General features: G+C 43.0%; 1 protein-coding gene across 1 annotated transcript in view; it reads left to right on the top strand.

Moving 5' to 3' along the window:
• EIF2AK3 (eukaryotic translation initiation factor 2 alpha kinase 3) overlaps positions 1-18,572 on the top strand; it is a 74,532-nt gene that overhangs the window by 25,859 nt on the left and 30,101 nt on the right. The window contains exons 3-6 of the mRNA XM_020979069.2: positions 12,175-12,369; positions 12,711-12,841; positions 17,796-18,030; positions 18,235-18,397. Of these exons, the coding sequence (XP_020834728.1) occupies positions 12,175-12,369; positions 12,711-12,841; positions 17,796-18,030; positions 18,235-18,397 (724 nt within the window). The remainder of the gene's footprint in view (positions 1-12,174; positions 12,370-12,710; positions 12,842-17,795; positions 18,031-18,234; positions 18,398-18,572) is intronic.

Here is an 18,572-nt window from a genome sequence, read left to right as displayed (position 1 = left end):
TCTGTGATCCTATGACATAGATTGTGCTCAGGATGAAAACACTTCAAGCTCAAGAGTCTGCAAATTGGGCAAAATTGAAGCAGCTGGTGGCACAGAGGATATAGGGCATGGGTCTGGAGTCAGGAAGGCCTTCAGATGTGGCCCCAGACACTTCCTAGCTGCGTGACCCTGGCCACATCACTTCAGCTCTGGCTGCTTCAGTTTCCTCAACTGTAAAATGGGTATAATTATAGCATTTACCTTTGAGGGTTGTTGTGAAGATTAAATGAGATAATATTTGTAAAGTGCTTAGCACGGTGCCTGGCACATGGGAGGAGCTGTACAAATGTTAGCTATTAGTTTTCTGTACTTGTAAATTGAAATTCAATAAGTCTCAAAAACCCCCATTTGTGACATTCTACAAATACGGAGTATTTCTTATTGCTGTATTAGTGTGATGTGTTAAATAGTTGACCTTAAACATTAAACTGAATTACATTTAGTCGTGTGTTTATCTGAATCAGAGGAAGTGAAATTTACGCCTGTGCACTTGACTGTCACCACTACCATTGCACCTTCTCTGGCTTGAAAGATGACTGTCAGTCACGCAGCGGGGCTGCCTTTGGATAATGATGTAAGTGACGGCCTTCCCACTAATTATTAAAATGAAGCGCTGCTTTGATTTAGTTTTGGCATATAGCTGAACAGAATGCTGAGGACTGCACTAATTTAGTTCGAGTGTGCGCGCAGCCAAGTAAGAAATTGATTGGACTGGCCTTCGAGGAAGGACTCCGATGCACAGTTTGTTAGTCACCATATCTGCTTGCTTATTGACCTCGGAGAAGGCGGAGATAATTGTTTAAAATGCATAATGTTCACATCCGTGTCGATGCAGGCTTGTGGGCTAATTCATGAGTCACTCTTGCTCCTGGTCTTTTCATAGAGAAAATTTTCTGGTTTGGGGGTTGAGTATAGACAAAGGAGTATTGCGTTTGAGTCACTGGCTCTGCTGCAGGTCTGTCTGGGACGGTGATTGCTGCTTTCCTTGGAGTTAGGACCCTGTGGGGAAGAAGGGTGATTTTTTTTTTTTATGATTTATACCATCTCTGAGAAATTGCTGACTGTAGAGCAGGGGCTTTCCAACTGTTGTGAGAGGCAATGTGGCCTAGTGGACAGAGCCAGTCTCTGAACCAGGAAGCGCAAGGCTCACGATCAACCCCTAGAAATACTGGTGCTGTAGCCCTGCATGAGTAATTTCTTGATTCTCTGGGTACCTAGAAGACTTTTAGGTTGCTGGACAGTTGCTGGTCAGCCTAGGCAGAGAATGTTTCTTATCAGGAGGTCCCTATACCAAAGCAGTCATGCAAGGGCCAAAAAATAAAAAAGAAAAGGATGAGGAAGGAGTAACTATCAACATCTGTGCCCTTTTCTATGGCATGGCCCCTCTGATTGGTCGGCCATGTTTTCTGATCAAAGACCATCACCAGGGTCTTATGCCCTACTTCATGAGAACTTTCCTGGCAGCACCCTCTCCACTGGAATTCAAAAGATTTAGATGCTGAGAGGGCTGTATAGGTCAGGCCTTTCATTTTTACCGATGATTCGTCTGAAGCCCTGAAAAGGAAAGTGATTTGTCTAAGTCATGAAGGTGGTAAAAGGCAAAGCTGGGATTTGAATGCAGGTCCTTTGACTTCAAATCCTGACTTCTTCCCACAATATCTTGGATTGGACTTGGATTGAAAAAAAATTACGTTTCCTAAATGAAGTTTAGCCTCTTTCAGTTCTGAATGTAGGCCTCAAATGTGATTCAGAGAAGAGGTTCAGAGGCTTTACCAGACTGCAGAAGGGGGCCCATGACACGCAAAAGGCAAAGAAGCCCTGCACCACACCATTTTGCTCTTGCCCTCTCACTCATACAGCTCCATGTACTGGGTAATGTCAGGGCTTGGAGGAAATAAAAATCCATTCTCCCTGCCACCAAGGTTGGTGGGGAGTGGTCTGAATAGGATATCTGAATAGGGAATGGGAGGGTGGACTTGACGGTTCTGTCTCCCTTGGCCCCCTTTACCATCAGTAAATAGAAATTGCCTGTGAATGTCATTGTTACAGCTGTAGAAATAAACCACTGTGTTTGACATGATTTCTGAGGTTCTTTTTGGTTTATTTTAAAAATGATTGCCTATTAAAGGAGTTTTTTTTGAGGGTTATTTGTTTTTTAATTCAAGATAAGTCAACAAGCATTTAATTAAGCACCAGGCATTTGGCTAGGTACTGCAGCTATTATTGTATATAAGAAGAAAGATAGTTTTCTAGAATTTAGAAAGTGGGAAGTGGCAGGATAGATAGATTAGAAAATCAGTAGCATAGACAAGAGAGTGAGAGGAAGAAAGTGGAGGTACCTATTGTAGATGCCTTCTGGAGGAGGGCTATGGTTACTAGGGATGGAAGGATCAAGTGAGGGTTTTTTCAGAATAGGGAAGACATGGGCATGTTTGTAGACAGTTGGAAATGAGCCAGTAGACCAAGAGAGATGGAAGATAGGAAATAGAGTGGAGATGATAGAGGGGGCAGTCTGTTGGAGGATACGGGATAGAATAGGATGACTTGAACACGTAGTAAGTAGGTTTAGCATTGGTAAGGAGTAAGGCCACTTCATCATGTGACAAGGGGTGAAGGAGGAGGGTGTGGCTGAAGGCACCTCAGTGGTAGGAGGTGAGGAAGAGGAGAGAAGAGGAAGCTGGTGGCTAGGGGCCTCATTTCTTTCTACAAAATATGAGTCAAGGTTCTCAGCTGACAGAGTGGGTTGGGGGGAAGGGGAGCCATGATAGTTTTGAGAGGGATAAGAAGGCTTGGAAGAGCTGCTATGGAGAATGGGAGAGTGAGCTGATAAGGAACTGTACAGTAGGATTGCCCAGCATCAGTGAGGGCCCAGTTGAGGTTGGATCACATAAATTTGTAGTGGACTCAGTCAGAACAGATGAGTGATTTTTTTTCCCACCTTTGTTCAGCAGCATGTGTGGAGGAGTGAAGGCAAAGAATGATAGGAGTGATCCAAGGCTGAGGCTTGGCTGGGTGTTACTGATGATATGGTAAGAGGACTAGGGATTCAAGAGAGAGAGACAATACAGCTGGACTGGTTCACCAAGAGGTCAAGATGAGGAGAAGAGGAGAGAGAGGCCAGTGCAGGGGACATGGCCTGGGAGACTGAAGGGGCTCAAGGGATTGGAGATCACTGTGTGGACAAAGAGTAGAATTTGGCAAAAAAAAAAAAGACAGAGGGAGAGGTGGAAGTGGAGTATTATGATCAGATAAAGGCATTTCAGAATTCTTGAACATGAAGGTGAGTCGTTTGTGGGAAATACAAGGTCAAAGGTGTGACGGTCTTCCTGTGTGGCTGAAGTGGGGTGGAGAAGTAGTTCATAGGAGGTAAGTAAGTTGGGGAACTGAGTGGTTAGGGAATTTGAGGGAGAGTCACTGTATATGTTGAAGTCCCCTAGTATGAGGGCAGGCATTGGGGAGAAGAGAAAAATTATGAGTCAGGTACCGAAGTCATTGAGGAAGGAAGGAGTCCTGTAGACAACAGCTACCAAGAGTTTGATTGGGTGGTAGATATGAATTACGGGAACCCAAAGGAGAAGAGGTTCCTGGGTGGGGAAGGTAGGGGGAGAACCTGGAAGCGGCAGTGGGGAGCAGGACCTCCCAATTCTTCTGCCTCAACCAATGAACCAAAGGGGATGAGGGAAGATGCAGCCAGCACCAGAAAGTACTGGAAGCCAAGTAATCCTGTTATATCTTTGCATTTTATTTCCGTGCCAGGTAAACCTGCAGTTACTTTGGGGTGGAAGACTTTGGGACAATTACGTGTGCTATGTGTCTAAGTGCAGATGGTTACTGTTAGGATTCTTGTAAGAGCTGAAAGGCAGGCAGTTTGAGAATGTCCCTTTTCATACTGAAAGTGAGGGGAAAACAGGCAAGTGGGGGGGAAATCCACATTTTCATTCAGGTAAAGTAAGTTTGTATTCATCTTCAGTAGTGCTCTTCTGTCTTGGACACAGTAACTGATACCCACTTTCTTTGTCGCTTCCCTTGCTGTCCCTTGCTACATCTGCATGTTCATTTGGAACTCCCGACCCCAGTGTGAGCTCCCCTTTGCTGAAGCCAAAGTGAAGATGGTGAATTTCCTCAGTAACACATTCCACTTATCTTCATTATGCCTTTTGATTTGTTCAAAAATGGAGGGTGAAATACTTCACTTAGCTACTTGGTGACTGTTCAGATAGAGATTTTTCTGATTGGATGTTTGCATCTGTGTTTCTGACCAATGTGGCAAATTTTAATTTTTATAAAAAGAAAAAAAAAAGTAGTGAAAATGCATTCTTCTTTTTTTGGACAAAAAACAGACATTAACATTGAAAAATATGGCTAATGGGAAAAGCAAATCACTCAATAATTAGGGGACATATTGCTGAGCAGTGAATTGGAACAAATAGCTACTTGCCGTCTGACAGATCAGTGGAATGTATAAAATGCATCTCTGTAACCTACATTTTCTCTACCAAGAGATTTCAGCTGACTCTCTGGATGACTCATTCCTTGGCTTAGGAGGTGAGGTAATGCTTTTGTGAGGGGGTGATGTCATCTCCCTACCTGAAGTGCATACTGATGCTGTTTCCTGTAGCTTTCCAGGAAAAGCACCATCTGGGTTCACAGCTGGAGTTGGAAAGAAAACTCATTCTTTACATTATATAAGTGGTGGCAAATATTAGCAGACATATGTATGCCTAATCAAAAGCACCTAATAAAAGCATAGCAGGTTAAAAGGGGGTCTTTAAAATCCGGAAGTAAATAATTGCATAGCCTTATATAGGATGAATCAGGAATGCAGTCTTTTTCCTGGGGTATATTCTGAGTTATCTATACTGACAAATAGCTGCCACTTGTCTAAAAGGACAATTTTGAGGAAGTTTTAAAGTGTTTTGATTTATCAGTGAGATCAATATTTTTAGAACTTTTGTATTTTACCTTTCCCTCTGGCTCAAATCTGGTTAGGTCTATTCCTGACAGCCCTGTTGAATGGAGGATAAGTGAAAATTCTCTTTAATTTTAGAAGAATATGGTCAAATCAAAGGAAAATAGCATCTTGGCTTGATGGAGGGAGTTGTTACTCTCACCTTATCTTTCTACCTGGTAGTCTTTTCTCACTGAATCCCTTCCTGTTGAGCATGGTCTTACTCAGGAATCAAAGTGGTCTGTAGATATGTTCTACTTATTTAGGAAAAACTTGAAAGTTTTAGAATGAGCAAAAATGGATTTTTTTCCCCAGCTACTCTACCCTTTATCCCTTCTTTTCCTTCCATGTTAAAGAATTATATATGAGACTATGAGGGTAATTTAAATACCTATCATTAAATTCTGGTGACAGTATTTTAACATAAAAATATATAGACGTGGATATAAAAATAAGAGATTACATATAAGTTAGGGGACATTCAAGTATCTGTTTTGTGAGTTTGGGCAAGCCCCGTCATCACTCTCAGTCTTTCTTCAGCTGTAGAAACAGGGATAATTCCTCCCCTATCCTACCCTACAGGGCCATTGGGAAGACCAAACAAATAATGGATATAAAAATTCTTTATAAACTGTAAAGCACTATAAACATGTAAATTATTGTTTGCTGGCAGTATGTGTATTGTAACATGAGAGCAATATAGGATATTCTAATGGATAAAATCACACACTACAGTACAGTAGGCTGTGTCTAGACATGAAGGTGAATGTTCTCCACAATATCTCCAGGAGAGGAAATGTGTAAAAGCTCTTCGTATGTGACCTGTGATCTTTGAGAAGAAAATGAACATAAGAAAAGAATGTGAAGAGTAAAGGAGTGATGTAAGCTTTAGTAAAAGTCATGGGGAGGGGGGAGTAGCTGATGGCGTTTGAACATTACTAAAAAGCAAAGGAGAGGAATGAGGGATAGTCGAAGATCTTAAAGTCATCAGATGGAAGTACTGTACTTAATGATGTTTTCTGGGTTCAGCTGCTTATAGCCGTGTGTGTGTGTGTGTGTGTGTGTGTGTGTGTGTGTGTGTGTGTAGATAAGTATACTAATAATAATAATACTAACACAATGAGCCAGCATTGATGAGCCCTTTGAGGTTTGCAAAGCTTTTCACAACCCTAGGAGACAGGTGACTTGCCCAGCTCATTCAGCTAAAGTTAAGACAAGATTCCAATTCATTTCTTCCTCCTACGAGTCTGGCTCTCTATGCACTATCCAGCCTGTTCTTACTTAGAGGCAGACTTCTGGTGTTAAATGAGTATATTGACCATAAGTGCTATAGGACTACAGAACAGGGAGAGATCGCTTCAGGGAAGATTTTCATGGAAAAGGTAGCATTTGATTTAGCCTTAAGGGGTGGGTAGGATTTTGACAGGTAGAGTAGTGGGGAGTGAGAGGGAGATATTCTAGGTAGATGATATGGCCTGAGGAAAGGCATGAAAGTATAAGATATGTTTAGGAAATGAAAAATAGTCCAGTTTGGTTGGAGTATAGAGTGAGTGGAAGGGAAGAGTTAATTCCCTTCTCTAGGAGGTAAGCTTCTTGAGGGCGAGGACTGTTTCACTTTTATGTTTGTACTATGGAGTCTAGCACAGTGGGGCACACAGGCTCCCTCCCTCTCCCAGACACCCTTCCCATGTGACCAATAAGACTTTTTCCGAGAGGAAAAAAAAAGTCAGCACAACTAATTAATTGATACATTGAGAAAGACTGTGTTATGTGCCACATGTCACACCTGTGGACCTCCCACTCCATGAAGAGGGCATGGGGTGTCCCCTCATCTCTCTTCATTTGAGTGCTGCTTGATCTTCATATTTGTGTTATATTTACTTTTGATTTTTGGGTGTATAGTTCTTTCCATTTACATTGTTGTAGTCGCTGTGTATCTTGTGTTCTTGGCTCTGCTGTCTTCATTCTGCATATCCGTTCATGCAGATCTCTCTCCTTGCTTCTCTGGTGTCATAATACCCATCATTTCAGACAGCACAGTGACATTCCATTACATTTATGGAGCATGGCACACACTCCTAATAAATATTTATTGACCGACTGATCCTGCAGTGAACTAGGAGGGGTTCTATTAGATGCAGAGACAGTAAGAGATGACCGTTGATAGCTTAAGAGGGAGGGAAGAAGTGAGAAGCTATAGAAAACAGAAGCAAGAATTCAAAAAAGTATAATAGTCTGGCCCATTATTCCTTGTGACAATGATGGTAGTAAAAGCACAGTATAACTAATTGAAAGAGCACTAACTTTGGAGTCAGGGGACTTGGTTCACATCCTGCCTCAGACACTCTCTGGGTGGCCTTGGGATCGTTTCCTCATTTTTAAAATAAGGGAGTTGGACTAGATGGTATCTGGGTCTTTTCTAGTTCAAGTTTTAGAATTCTTTGTTTCTAATGAAGGCTCAGAGTTATGAAGAAAAGGTGTGATCCATTTTAGAAAAATTTTCACTGGAGAAAACAAAAACAATTTTAAAGGGATGAAGCATGAGAAAGGAAAGCTTTCTACTACAATAACTTATATTTAGTAATACTTTATGGTTTCAGAGTGAGGTGTGGTAGTAAAAATGCTGGGCTTTGACTCAGGAGCCTTGGGTTTGACTTCTGGCTTACACCAGCTGCCTGGCACAAGCTGGTAAATCTAGAAAATGGAAATAATAATATTTGCTCAGCCTACCTCAGTGTTATTGTGAGGGGAGTTCTTTTTAATTTCAAAAGGAATATATGGGGGACAGCTAGGTGGTGCAGTGGATAGATCACCAGCCTTGGAGTCAGGAGGACCTGAGTTCGAATCCAGCCTCGGACACATAACACTCACTAGCTGTGTGACCCTGGGCAAGTCACTTAATCCCAAGTGCCTCACCAAAAAAAAAAAGGAATATATGAAATGAGATGTCGTAGTGCACATCACTGAGTTTAATTCACCCCAGTCCTGTGAGGTAGGTAACGTGTTTTACAGATGAGTAAACTGAGACTTAAGTTGACATTTTACTAGGCTCATGTAGCTAATTAAGTGGCTGAGTCAGGAGCCACACTTAGGGCTAATTACTATAAATCTTTCTACTACACCATGAAGAGCTTAGATTAGAAAATCCAGTTATATAGATACCTCAGTGGTATTATAGTACTCGAAATGGACTTTTTGTTCTTAGTCTGAAGGAGATGTGAAGATGATCTTCCTTCTCTGATAAGTCTGTGCACACCAAAGCTTTGCTCTGCAGCAAACCCAGGCAGCTCCTTTTCCAGTTGTTGCCAAGCTTCTGGGAAGGCCCTGTGGTTTCATGGAATGCAGCTGGTCTTGGAGTCAGCAGGGAGGTGGCTTCTGCTCCTGAGTCTTACTATGAGACCTCGAGCGAGTCTTTTCATCTCTGAGCGTCGGTTCTGCACCCGTGATGTGGGAATAATCATGCTCATGGCACCTGCCTCGCAAGTCATGGCTTCGGAGACTTCCTCCTTCTCCCTCTTCTTTTTCTCCTCTCAGCCTCTAGAAATCTGTTGAACCACTTTGTCATTTCAGAGGTCCCAAATCCTGCCTCTGCCCTCTCTCCTTTCCTACTGTCTTCAGTGGCTTCTTTTCCTTCTCCTCAATTGGGCAAACCAAGCTTCTGTCCTTGACCTTCTCTTCTTCTCTCTACACTTTTCTTTTCCTTAGTGGCCTTATCTACCTTCACGGTGCCAGTGATCACCTTCTCGTAAAATAAACAAAAAATTTGGATGTCTGGCTTGGTTCGGTTAGGCTCCCTATGTTCAGAAGTGTGTAAGTGTTCAAAAGAAAACACCGCTATCTCCTAAGTTTGTTTTCACTGCCGCACTCACTGCTTGGTTACGTATCCCCAGCTGGGGATCTTGTCACCTCAAGCTCACTGTCTCCAAACCCAAAACCAGAGAATCTCAGGGGCCCTCCAGTCTGACATGCACCTGAACAGAAATTCCCTTCTACATCATGCCCTGAAATGGTCAAACGGCCTTCATCCGAAGGCTTCAGAGGCAGGGCTTCCCACTCTTTAGTAAATGGCATTGTCAAGAAATCCTGAGTGACATCAAGCCTCTGCCTCTCTGTCCCTTTCGCCCGTTACTCCTGGCTCTCCCTTGTAAGGCCAGATAGAACAAGCCGTATCCCTCTCCCACGTAAGTCCTTCAAACGTCTGATGACAGCCATGACGCCATCACTGAACTCTTCTCCATGTTACACGGCCCCAGTACACAGACCTGATCTTTCTGGGGCAAGGTCTCAAGGCCCCTCATCAGTCACTTAGTCTCATGGCCTTCACCTGGCTGCCAACCAGCTTGTTAATGGTCTTCCTCTGATTTATTCCTTCAGATTAAGTATAATCATCATCATCATCATCATCATCATCATCATCATAATTTATTGTTGTTGTTCAGTTGTTTCAGTCACGTCTGACTCTTCGTGACCCCATTTGGGTTTTGTTTTTTCTTTGGCAGAGATACTGAAGTAGTTTGCCATTTCCTTCCCCAGCTCATTTTACAGATGAGGAAACTGAGGCAAAGAAGGTTAAGTGACTTGCCCAGGGTCACACAGCTGGGAAGTATCTGACACCAGCTTCCTGACTTCAGACCCAGCACTCTATCCACTGTGCCGCTTACCTGCCAATAATATGAATAGCTAGCATTTACATAGTGCCTACTGTGCCGGGTACTACGTGCTAAGCTCTTTACAAATATTACCTCTTTTGATTCTCAAAACAACCCTGAGAGATAGGTGCTATTATTATCTCCATTTTACAGTTGAGGAAACTGAGGCAGACAGACTATGTGACTTGATGAGGATCATCCTTAAGCAAGTGGCTGAGGTAGGCTTTGAAATCGAGTCTTTCTGTCTCACGGCTGAACTTTCTGTTCATGGTGCCCCCTGGGGTCCCTCCAGAAGAGTCACAAAAGACAACTTTGAAGGAATGCGGGAAGCCACAGTGACTAGCTTTAAGGATAGGACAACTGGAGACAAATCAAGGATCAGAGTTTTCCCAGAAAAACAAACCCATGGCAAATAAGTAAACCCGATAAAAAGACAATGACAAATGATAAAATAAAACAACTAAAATGATTAAAAAAACAGGAGAGTCCAACAAGATGGTGACCTCTTGTGCCCTGGACACTAGGCATCTCTTCCTGCAGCTTGGGATTGCATTAGCTTTTCATTGGCTGCCCTTCAGAAGTGGCCGTGGGAGGCTTCTCTTTCTGAGAGAAAAGAAGCTGATCTGATCAGCTTCTTCTAATCTGTCTGTCAAGATCTTTTTGGATCTTGACTTTGCCATGTAACATATTGGCTACCTTCTCTGTAACTCAAGAGTCTTTGAGTCACTTGAAGGCCTCAGGGGGAAGCCGATGTGTGTCCAAGCTGGGCCTTGACGCAGGCGTTCTTAGCTTCGAGGCCAGCTCTTTGTCCACTCTGCCTTGCTGCCTCTCAAGAAGCACTTAATAAGGGGCAGCTAGGCACAGTGGATAGAGCTCCGGGCTTGGAGTCAGGAGGACCTGAGTTCAAATCTGGCCTCAGACACTTGACACTTATAGCTGTGTGACCCTGGGCAAGTCACTTCATCCCAACTGCCTCACCAAAAACAAAGAAAGAAAAAAGAAACACTTAATAAATGTTTATTGAATCTTATCTGCCTGTCCTAGAAGTCGGTCAGGAGTCTAGCAAATGCTTGATATTCTCCGATGAAAGGAGCACAGGCTTCGCTCTCAGGGCACCCATCTCCATGGGGCACCTTCTGTCACTGTAGAATTATGGACATTTATCTAATGCTTAAGGGTTACAAAGACCTTTCCCACAGCTAGCACATTTGATTCTCATAGTTGTGCCAGGAAGTAGAAATTATCACTTTTTTATAGATCAGGGAATTGAGGCCCCCAGAGGTTTTGTGATATGCCTAAGTTCTCACAGCTCCTCAATGCAGAGTGGAAACCCTAGCCTTGGAGCTGCCAGTCCAGTGCCTGGGCCTCGGACCAAACTGCCTCTGTTTCTGATACAGATGACTGCCTGTCGTCTGGCCTTTCTGCTGACTGAAAGAAGCTGCTCCAGAAACCAGCCTGCTGCCTGCAGGAGGCTCCCTCTTGATCACGTGAACCCTGCTAAGCATGATGCTGCAAAAAGAAACGCAGCTGCAGAGGTCCTTTGTACTCAGTTTCCCCCAAAAGGCCGAGCGTAAAGGAACCCTAGGCTCACAGCGCTCTTCATCTGCTAATGATGTTTTATTTGTGGATATGGCGCTTTCTGTTTCTAAAGCGAGGTGGACTTCATTTTCCTGTTGATTTGTTGGCTTCCCTTTGTAGTTACGAAAAAAGAAATCAGAACCTTAGGCTTTGTCAGCGCTTCTGACTGTGTGGCGCCTCAGTGCGGGAACGTGAGGAGCCGCGTGTCATCTGTGTTTGGAATACTCTTCAGCTGAACCGTGTGACGAAGAGAACACCTAGCTTTCCTTCAAGTATTAAAAAGACAAAAGAAGCAAGCAGCCGCCCCACTCCGAACTTTATTATGAACTTGAAAGTAGTTTCTAAGGAATAATAAGAATAAATTCTGGAATAGACTAACATTTGTGACTCAATTTTATTTTCTATTGGATCTTATTTAGGAGAAGTTGCATAAGCAATGAAATTCCATCTGTAATCCTTCCTTGTTTAATAACTACTTACACATCCTGACTTTGTATTATGTTGTTTGTTAAATGAAGAAAGATCACTCAAGTTATTAACTTCAATTAAAACATCTTTGAGTGGTTTTTGATTTTGTTCGTTTGTATTTTTTTATTTTTTTGGATGGAGCAAGAGGGTGGCACTTTACCATATTGGTCTGAAGATAAGCTGTATGTTTTTCCCCAAATCAGGTTTTATAAAGCCTAAGTGACTTTTTAACATATGCATATACATTTTTTTTCCCTTTGAAAGGGTCTTATTTTAAGGCCATGACCTATATTCAAGAGTAGCCTATCCTTGGATCAATCCCATAATTGCCTACTGTAATGGTGGTTTTGGAATGAAATGCGTAGATAGCCTCTATTTAAATTTCCTAACGTCCATGCCCATAGTTTGATGTTTTGTCAAAACAACCTAACTCTCAGCTAATGGCCTTGTTTTAAACTTCCTGACTTTTAAAAAGTAATATTACTATTTTAGGTGTTTGGGAATAAAATGATCATTCCTTCCCTGGATGGAGACCTCTTCCAGTGGGACCGAGAACGGGAAAGCATGGAAGCAGTTCCTTTCACAGTGGAGTCTCTGCTCGAGTCTTCGTATAAATTTGGAGATGATGTTGTTTTGGTCGGAGGAAAGTCTCTTACCACATATGGGCTCAGTGCACACAGTGGAAAGGTGAGTGAATACATGTGATTTCTGTTTTGGGGACAGGGAAGGAAAGATGGCACCAAAGGATATAGGACCAAAGAAATGATGAAGAAGTGATTCTGGAGGTCTGTTGTTCTGTATTCTTCTTTTGAAGAGTTCAGAGTGCTTCTATGTATGCTTTTATTATGTGGTAATCCATTATCCTGCAGACGAAGAACAATAACCTAGGGGACTGGGGCTGGAACTCAGTTTATTGCTTAGTCTTTTTTTTTCTAATTCCAAGAACTACATTGCCTTCCCTATTCTCTTGTTATTTGTACCTTTTGGATGTCGGTGCCTTATTGTTTTTGTTGCTTCCTACTTCTCAGGTGAAGTATATTTGTTCAGCCATGGGCTGTCGCCGATGGGATGATGAGGAGTTAGAGCAAGAAGACGTTCTCCTTCTGCATCGAACGCAGAAAACGGTCCGGGCTGTTGGACCACGGAGCGGCCATGAGAAGTGCGTATTCATGGGAAGTATTTTGTTACTATTCAGAATTTTGTGTTAAGACAGGAGTCGTACATTTGTTTTTAGAGGTTTGACTTGCCAAGTGCTAGTAGAGAGTGGCCCAAGGACTGTCTCTAGCACACCAATGGAGATGTCATCTCAGTAATGTGGATATGGCTTCCGGTGATGCAGATCACGACTGTCCGTGCCTGCCCGTGCTGGCCTGTTCTCCTCCAGGTCTTCCCAGGCATCATCCCCCTCGTGTGTGAAGGGCCGTCTTCAAGTCCTCTTGACCTTGTAAGGATATTGAGGAATGTGGAGGCTGTCCATTGGCTGGGGCTCACCAGCCCACCTCGTAGATCACACATTGCCTTGGTGCCTTCTTTTTGTGCCACTTTCTCATAACTCTGTGTAATATGTTGCCTCTTGCTTAACCCCATTATGTACCTCTCCATTACAGCTGGAAGGGGGCTCAGCTGCTGGTGCTCAAGCAGTTCTATAACCTGCATTCATTCAGCAATGTTCTTCCAGCAGAGGGGTTACACATATGGCCCTATGTTTCTGGGAGAAGCCTGTGATCCTTAAAATAAACTTTGTGCTTTCCCGAAGGCAATCCAGACCATTCCCTTTCTGTTCAGTTCTGGGCTTAACTGATTGTCTGTTGCAGCCTAAGACATAAAAGTTGATGGATGGACTTTGGTGGTTGACTGTCCTTTTGCGTGTCATAACATGGATAATAGACACTTTTCTTCCATTGGGTTTTTTTTTTTGTATGAATAATTAGGCTGAACTCTGGAGTGATCATGGATCTCACTCAGGAGGCTCTGCAGTGTCCATGGCTGGGTAGCAATTAGCACCATATCATGTGCAAAGAAGAGCATCTGGAGGGCCTTGCTGTGACCTCATCATGGAATCCACACTGCACATCCTCTGTCACGACACTGGCCACACTTTTGGCTTGTTCTGTGCCCCACTTGATCTTTCTGTTCTGAAGGTCACCAAAGTTATCTCTGTTGTTGCGTCTTTCAAGGAATCTTATATAGTTTTGACATGTGCATGGGAGACATGTTCTTTTGGGGGGGGGCCGCGGCTAGGCAGTAGGGTTAAGTGACTTGCCCAGGGTCACACTGCTAGTAAGTGTTATGTGTCTGAGGCCAGATTTGAGCTCAGTCCTCTGTCCACTGCACCACCTAGCTGCCCCGGGAGACATGGTCTTGGAGGAGAACATTTAAAAGGCGATGTTTTGCTCTGCCAACTGAAATCCTTTTCTATAGTTAACAGATAAGCACAGTGGGATCTTATAGACTCTACATTTTTTGATCAATTGTATGTTGATAAAGACAGAGTCTGCTGTGCAGTGTAACTCAAAAGCTTACTTTTTCTCTCCTCATGCCCCCATCAAGGATGTCTTCAGTGCAGGAAAAGAGTTATTCTTTTTTTTTTTTTTTAGTGAGGCAGTCAGGGTTAAGTGACTTGCCCAGAGTTATGCAGCTAGTACATGTCAGTGTTTGATCTAAGGCCGGATTTGAACTTAGGTCCTCCTGACTTCAGGGACGGTGCTCTATCCAAAAAGAGTTATTCTCATATAAATTTTATGTAGGTGGGAAAGTGACCTACTCAATGGTTTTTCTTCATTTGGTTTTTTTACATTCCCCTCAGGTAACAGTAACCTAAAAGTTTTGGAGTCTTTACATCATCCCTTGTCATATACTAAAGCTATGGCAAGCCACAGAGCCCTGCTCTGACGTCTCATCATCTCAGTTCTTGAAGTCTGTGCCTGTGTAGTTCAGCTGTCCTTTGCGAGAAAGCCACAGGTACAGGTCACAGAGTGAAGAAGGAGCTTCAGAGGACACCTGAGCTAACCCAGGCCAGAGTCAGATTTCCTCCTAAAATGCAGCATTCAACAAGTGGCCATTTTGCTATTGCAGGAAGCTCTCTGGTGAGGGGGAGCTCAGTACCGTCCAGGGCGTTCATTCCCCTTTCCCTTGTATTTATTTGGTATCTACTTATTTTTGTAAATGTTCTCTTCCTTGAGAGAATGTAAGTTCCTTGAGGGCAAAAAGTTTCATTTTTGACTTTGTATCCCCTGGCCTAGGACACTGTTGATGCTTAATAAATGCTGGGCGATTGACCAATTTGTAACTCTTAATTATTAAGAAGCTGTTCTCTCCCCCCTCCCCCTTCCCCATATCAAGCCTAAATCTTCCTCTTCTTTCTAGTCCTACCTTCTGGTTCCAAACAGATTCTTTTTTCATATGATAGCCCTTCGCATGGTTGAAGAGATCTGTCATGTACCCCTCAAGTTTTTTCTTCTCCAGACTAAACACCCCCCATTTCCAAGTCCTTGTCTGGCATAAACTAGAGATCCTTCACAATTCCGATCAAATCATTCTTGACATGGAGGCTGTCCAGCACTGAATGCACATGCATGGAAGAAAGTTTCCCCATAGATGGTGAAGCCCTCCAGATTCTCCTTCTATAGAAGAAGTTATATTGACTGTATCCAGCCCCAGGACCTTGCAGGGCCTCTTAGATGAGATCCATGATAACTCAGGAAAAAGCCAAGTGAATAAAGAATCTCTCTCATCCTGTCTATGATCTGCAATTGGATGGACAGCCCATAAAAGTGAGAATATGTCTAGTAAACCTGGGACAGTCACTACAGATGGACAGTGAGCTGGACCCAGGATGGACAGGAGGAGAAGAGCGGATGGGATTCCATTTGGGAAATTGTGCAATGCTTTTATTACCTCAAACCTCTCTCTGAAACAAAGGTTCATCTTTTTAACATCCATATTCTTCCAGTGATGCTCTGTGTTTGCAAAGTGTAGAGTACCACAGTTGACAAAGGATGATGGTTGTAGATCACTCAAAAAGTTATGAAGGGAAGTGTTGTGGGAGTGAGTCAAGTATAGCATTTTACCAATGAAAAACTGAGGGCCATAAAAGATATCATCACAGAAATATGCATAGTGGGAAAAGGAGGTGAGCTAGTCATCCTGCAAGGTCAAGACACGTCCATCAGACAGCCCACGTGCAACACTGGCTTATGTGCAGTGTCAGAACTAGAGTAAGCTTCTGGGATGTTGGCATGTCCCACGTTGAGGATTTGTGGGAGCACAGAGGATGAGGAGGCTTGGAGAGTTTGTGATCTGTACCCTCGGAGATAAGTGTGCTCCTTAATGACATCCCAGAGCCACCCAAGTGTTCTCAAATGAAATGTCTAGACCGTGTTTATCAAAGTGTTCCCTAAAGACTGGGATCTTTTTCATGACCACACCATTGAGCAAAGACAGCTTAGTTAACAGTACTTTCTGCTCAATTTGTTCTACCCACTGTGCTGTTCTCATTTCTCCTCACCAGGTGACTACACCTTTGAGTCTTGAAGTGTAATTTTGTGCCTCTTATCTCAGAGTTATTTTTTCTGTTGATGTAGTTCTTTGCAAATAGCAAGTTGCTCGTATCACAAATATATTACGATACATGGAGACCCATGCTTTCATTAATCTAGCAGACTTCCAAATGAGGGGCTTCCTCTATGCATGCCAGGTGGCATCTTCTCTACCACATATTGTCTTAGAGGGTTACCTGGGACACTGAGAGGTTAAGTGACTTGCCCAGGGTCACACAGCCAGGGTGCATCAGAGTTAGGCCTAGAACTCGGATTTGCCTGGCTCCTTGTTCATTTCTGTCCTTTATGTCATGCTATAGTGAAGCACAAGAATGAGATGTCCTCCATTTGAACCGCTCGCCTAATTATTAACTCTGCCTCGTGCTTGCATCAAGCACCTTTAAAGTTAAACTTGCCTGCAGAATGATGACGTTGTTAGATCATTGTTTCCCTCATTTAAAAATAAGCTAGGCTTTAGGTCTTGCTTGTCTGCTCTGATGCAGTATTTTTCTTTCTTCACTGAAAGCAGTCCCTCATCAAGATGCCAATGAATGCTTCTTCTTTTTCCTTTAGTCCAGACTGTGAGTGGAAGTGATCTGGAGAGCCGCTGACAACCTGGCGCCCGCACTCCTCCCCCTGATGGAATTGAGTCCATCCAGTGTGTAGTGAGCGCTGAGGCAGCAGAGAACTTAACTCACACTTTGACATGCCATTCAGCCAGGGCTTCAGCAGCAGGAGCTGTTACGTCTTAAGATCCATTCTCTAAATGTAATCTTTACTGGGAGCCATGTAGTCGGATGAGTCATTTTCCAGCCCGGCTGTTTTATAGCTGAGTGACAGAGAATACCTTGTCCATATTTAAATGATTTTTCTACTCCTGGGACATCACATAAACAGATGGCCTTCAGTGGCTTTTTAAATATTGAAAAATTAAAACAGTATCCTGAAAGAGCCAGTATTGTTGTTTTATTGGGGTAGGTGAGTCCAGAAACTCCATGTCTGAGTCATAGGCACATAGGTTTTAAAGTTAGATGGGGCCCTTGGAGGTCATCTGGTCCAACTCATTTTACAGGTGAGGAAGCTGAAGCCTGGAGAAGTTAATGACTTATACAGGTTTACACAGGTGCTACATAAGAGAGCCAGAATTCACATCTAGGTCCTTTGACTCCAAATTCAGGACTGATTTTTAAAATAGAGAGATGGCAGATTGCAGGTGGTTTGGTCACGTGTACAATTATTTTACTGTGTTCTGCTATTATAAAACCATTCTGAATCTGGGTTAGAATGTTTGGGTGGAAAGAGCATCAGTGTCTGAAACCCACATATATTCAAAATGTTCTGCTCAAAACGTAAGGTCTTAAGTCATCTTCATGATAGTGATATTTTAAAAGCTCTCATGCGCCCTCTAGTGACATAAGTCATCACAACAATATGTTCAAGTACTGAGCCAAAATTGGTGTGATTCCTTTCGCCAAAACTTAAAGCTTTGGTATGTGTTTCTTTAAACTAGAAAAGTGGTATGCTTAGCTTTGTTATTTAAATATAATTTCTAAAATGTGCCTTTGTAAATTTAAGGTGGAATTTCAGTGTTGGCCACTTTGAACTGCGCTATGTTCCAGAGATGGAAACTAGAGCGGGATTTATTGAAAGTGATTTTAAATCCAGTGTTAAAAAAGGAGAGTCTAAAATCATTTCAGACGCGGAGGAACAGGAAGCTGCCCTGCAGGACACTGTGATAAAGGTCTCCGTCACCGACTGGAAGGTTCTAGCCTTTAGCAAGAAAGGTGGACATCTGGAGTGGGAGTATCAGGTACTGCAGAGGCAGAGTTAGAATTGCCAAGTGTTTGTCACGTTTACAGGGCTTCTCTGGTGGGATGAAGAGCCGCCATCCTTTGGGGGGGGTTCTCCTGGCACCGAGATCCTTCTGTAATTCAGACTACATACAATTGCATAAATTAGTGCACAGATGGCCACTTGGATGGTAAAGTCCAACTCTAACCTTCTTTTTGTTCAGTTTTGCACTCCAATTGCTTCGGCCTGGTTGGTTAAAGATGGGAAAGTCATTCCAATTAGTCTGTTTGATGATACAAGTTACTCATCTGAAAGTGAAGTTCTAGAAGATGAAGAAGACATTGTGGAAGCTGCCCGAGGAGCCACTGAGAACAGTGTCTATTTAGGTAAGGGAGAGTATGTCCTTTATTGGAGGGATTGTGGTCCTGAAGACCTGGGCTTTTCTTACTTCCTTTTGACTTCAGATGTTTGTAGAGTAAGACTGAGTGGAAGTCGTTGTTTTTGTGGTTCCTGGGTTAACCTCCAAGTCTTTCTCGGGTTGTTCAGTATAAACACTGCTTT

Source organism: Phascolarctos cinereus, unplaced genomic scaffold (genome assembly GCF_003287225.1).
Source record: "Phascolarctos cinereus isolate Bilbo 61053 unplaced genomic scaffold, phaCin_HiC Scaffold_2;HRSCAF=192, whole genome shotgun sequence".
NCBI classification, from domain to species: domain Eukaryota; kingdom Metazoa; phylum Chordata; class Mammalia; order Diprotodontia; family Phascolarctidae; genus Phascolarctos; species Phascolarctos cinereus.
Note: the sequence above shows the minus strand (reverse complement) of the source record. Positions and strands in the feature narration are given on the sequence as shown.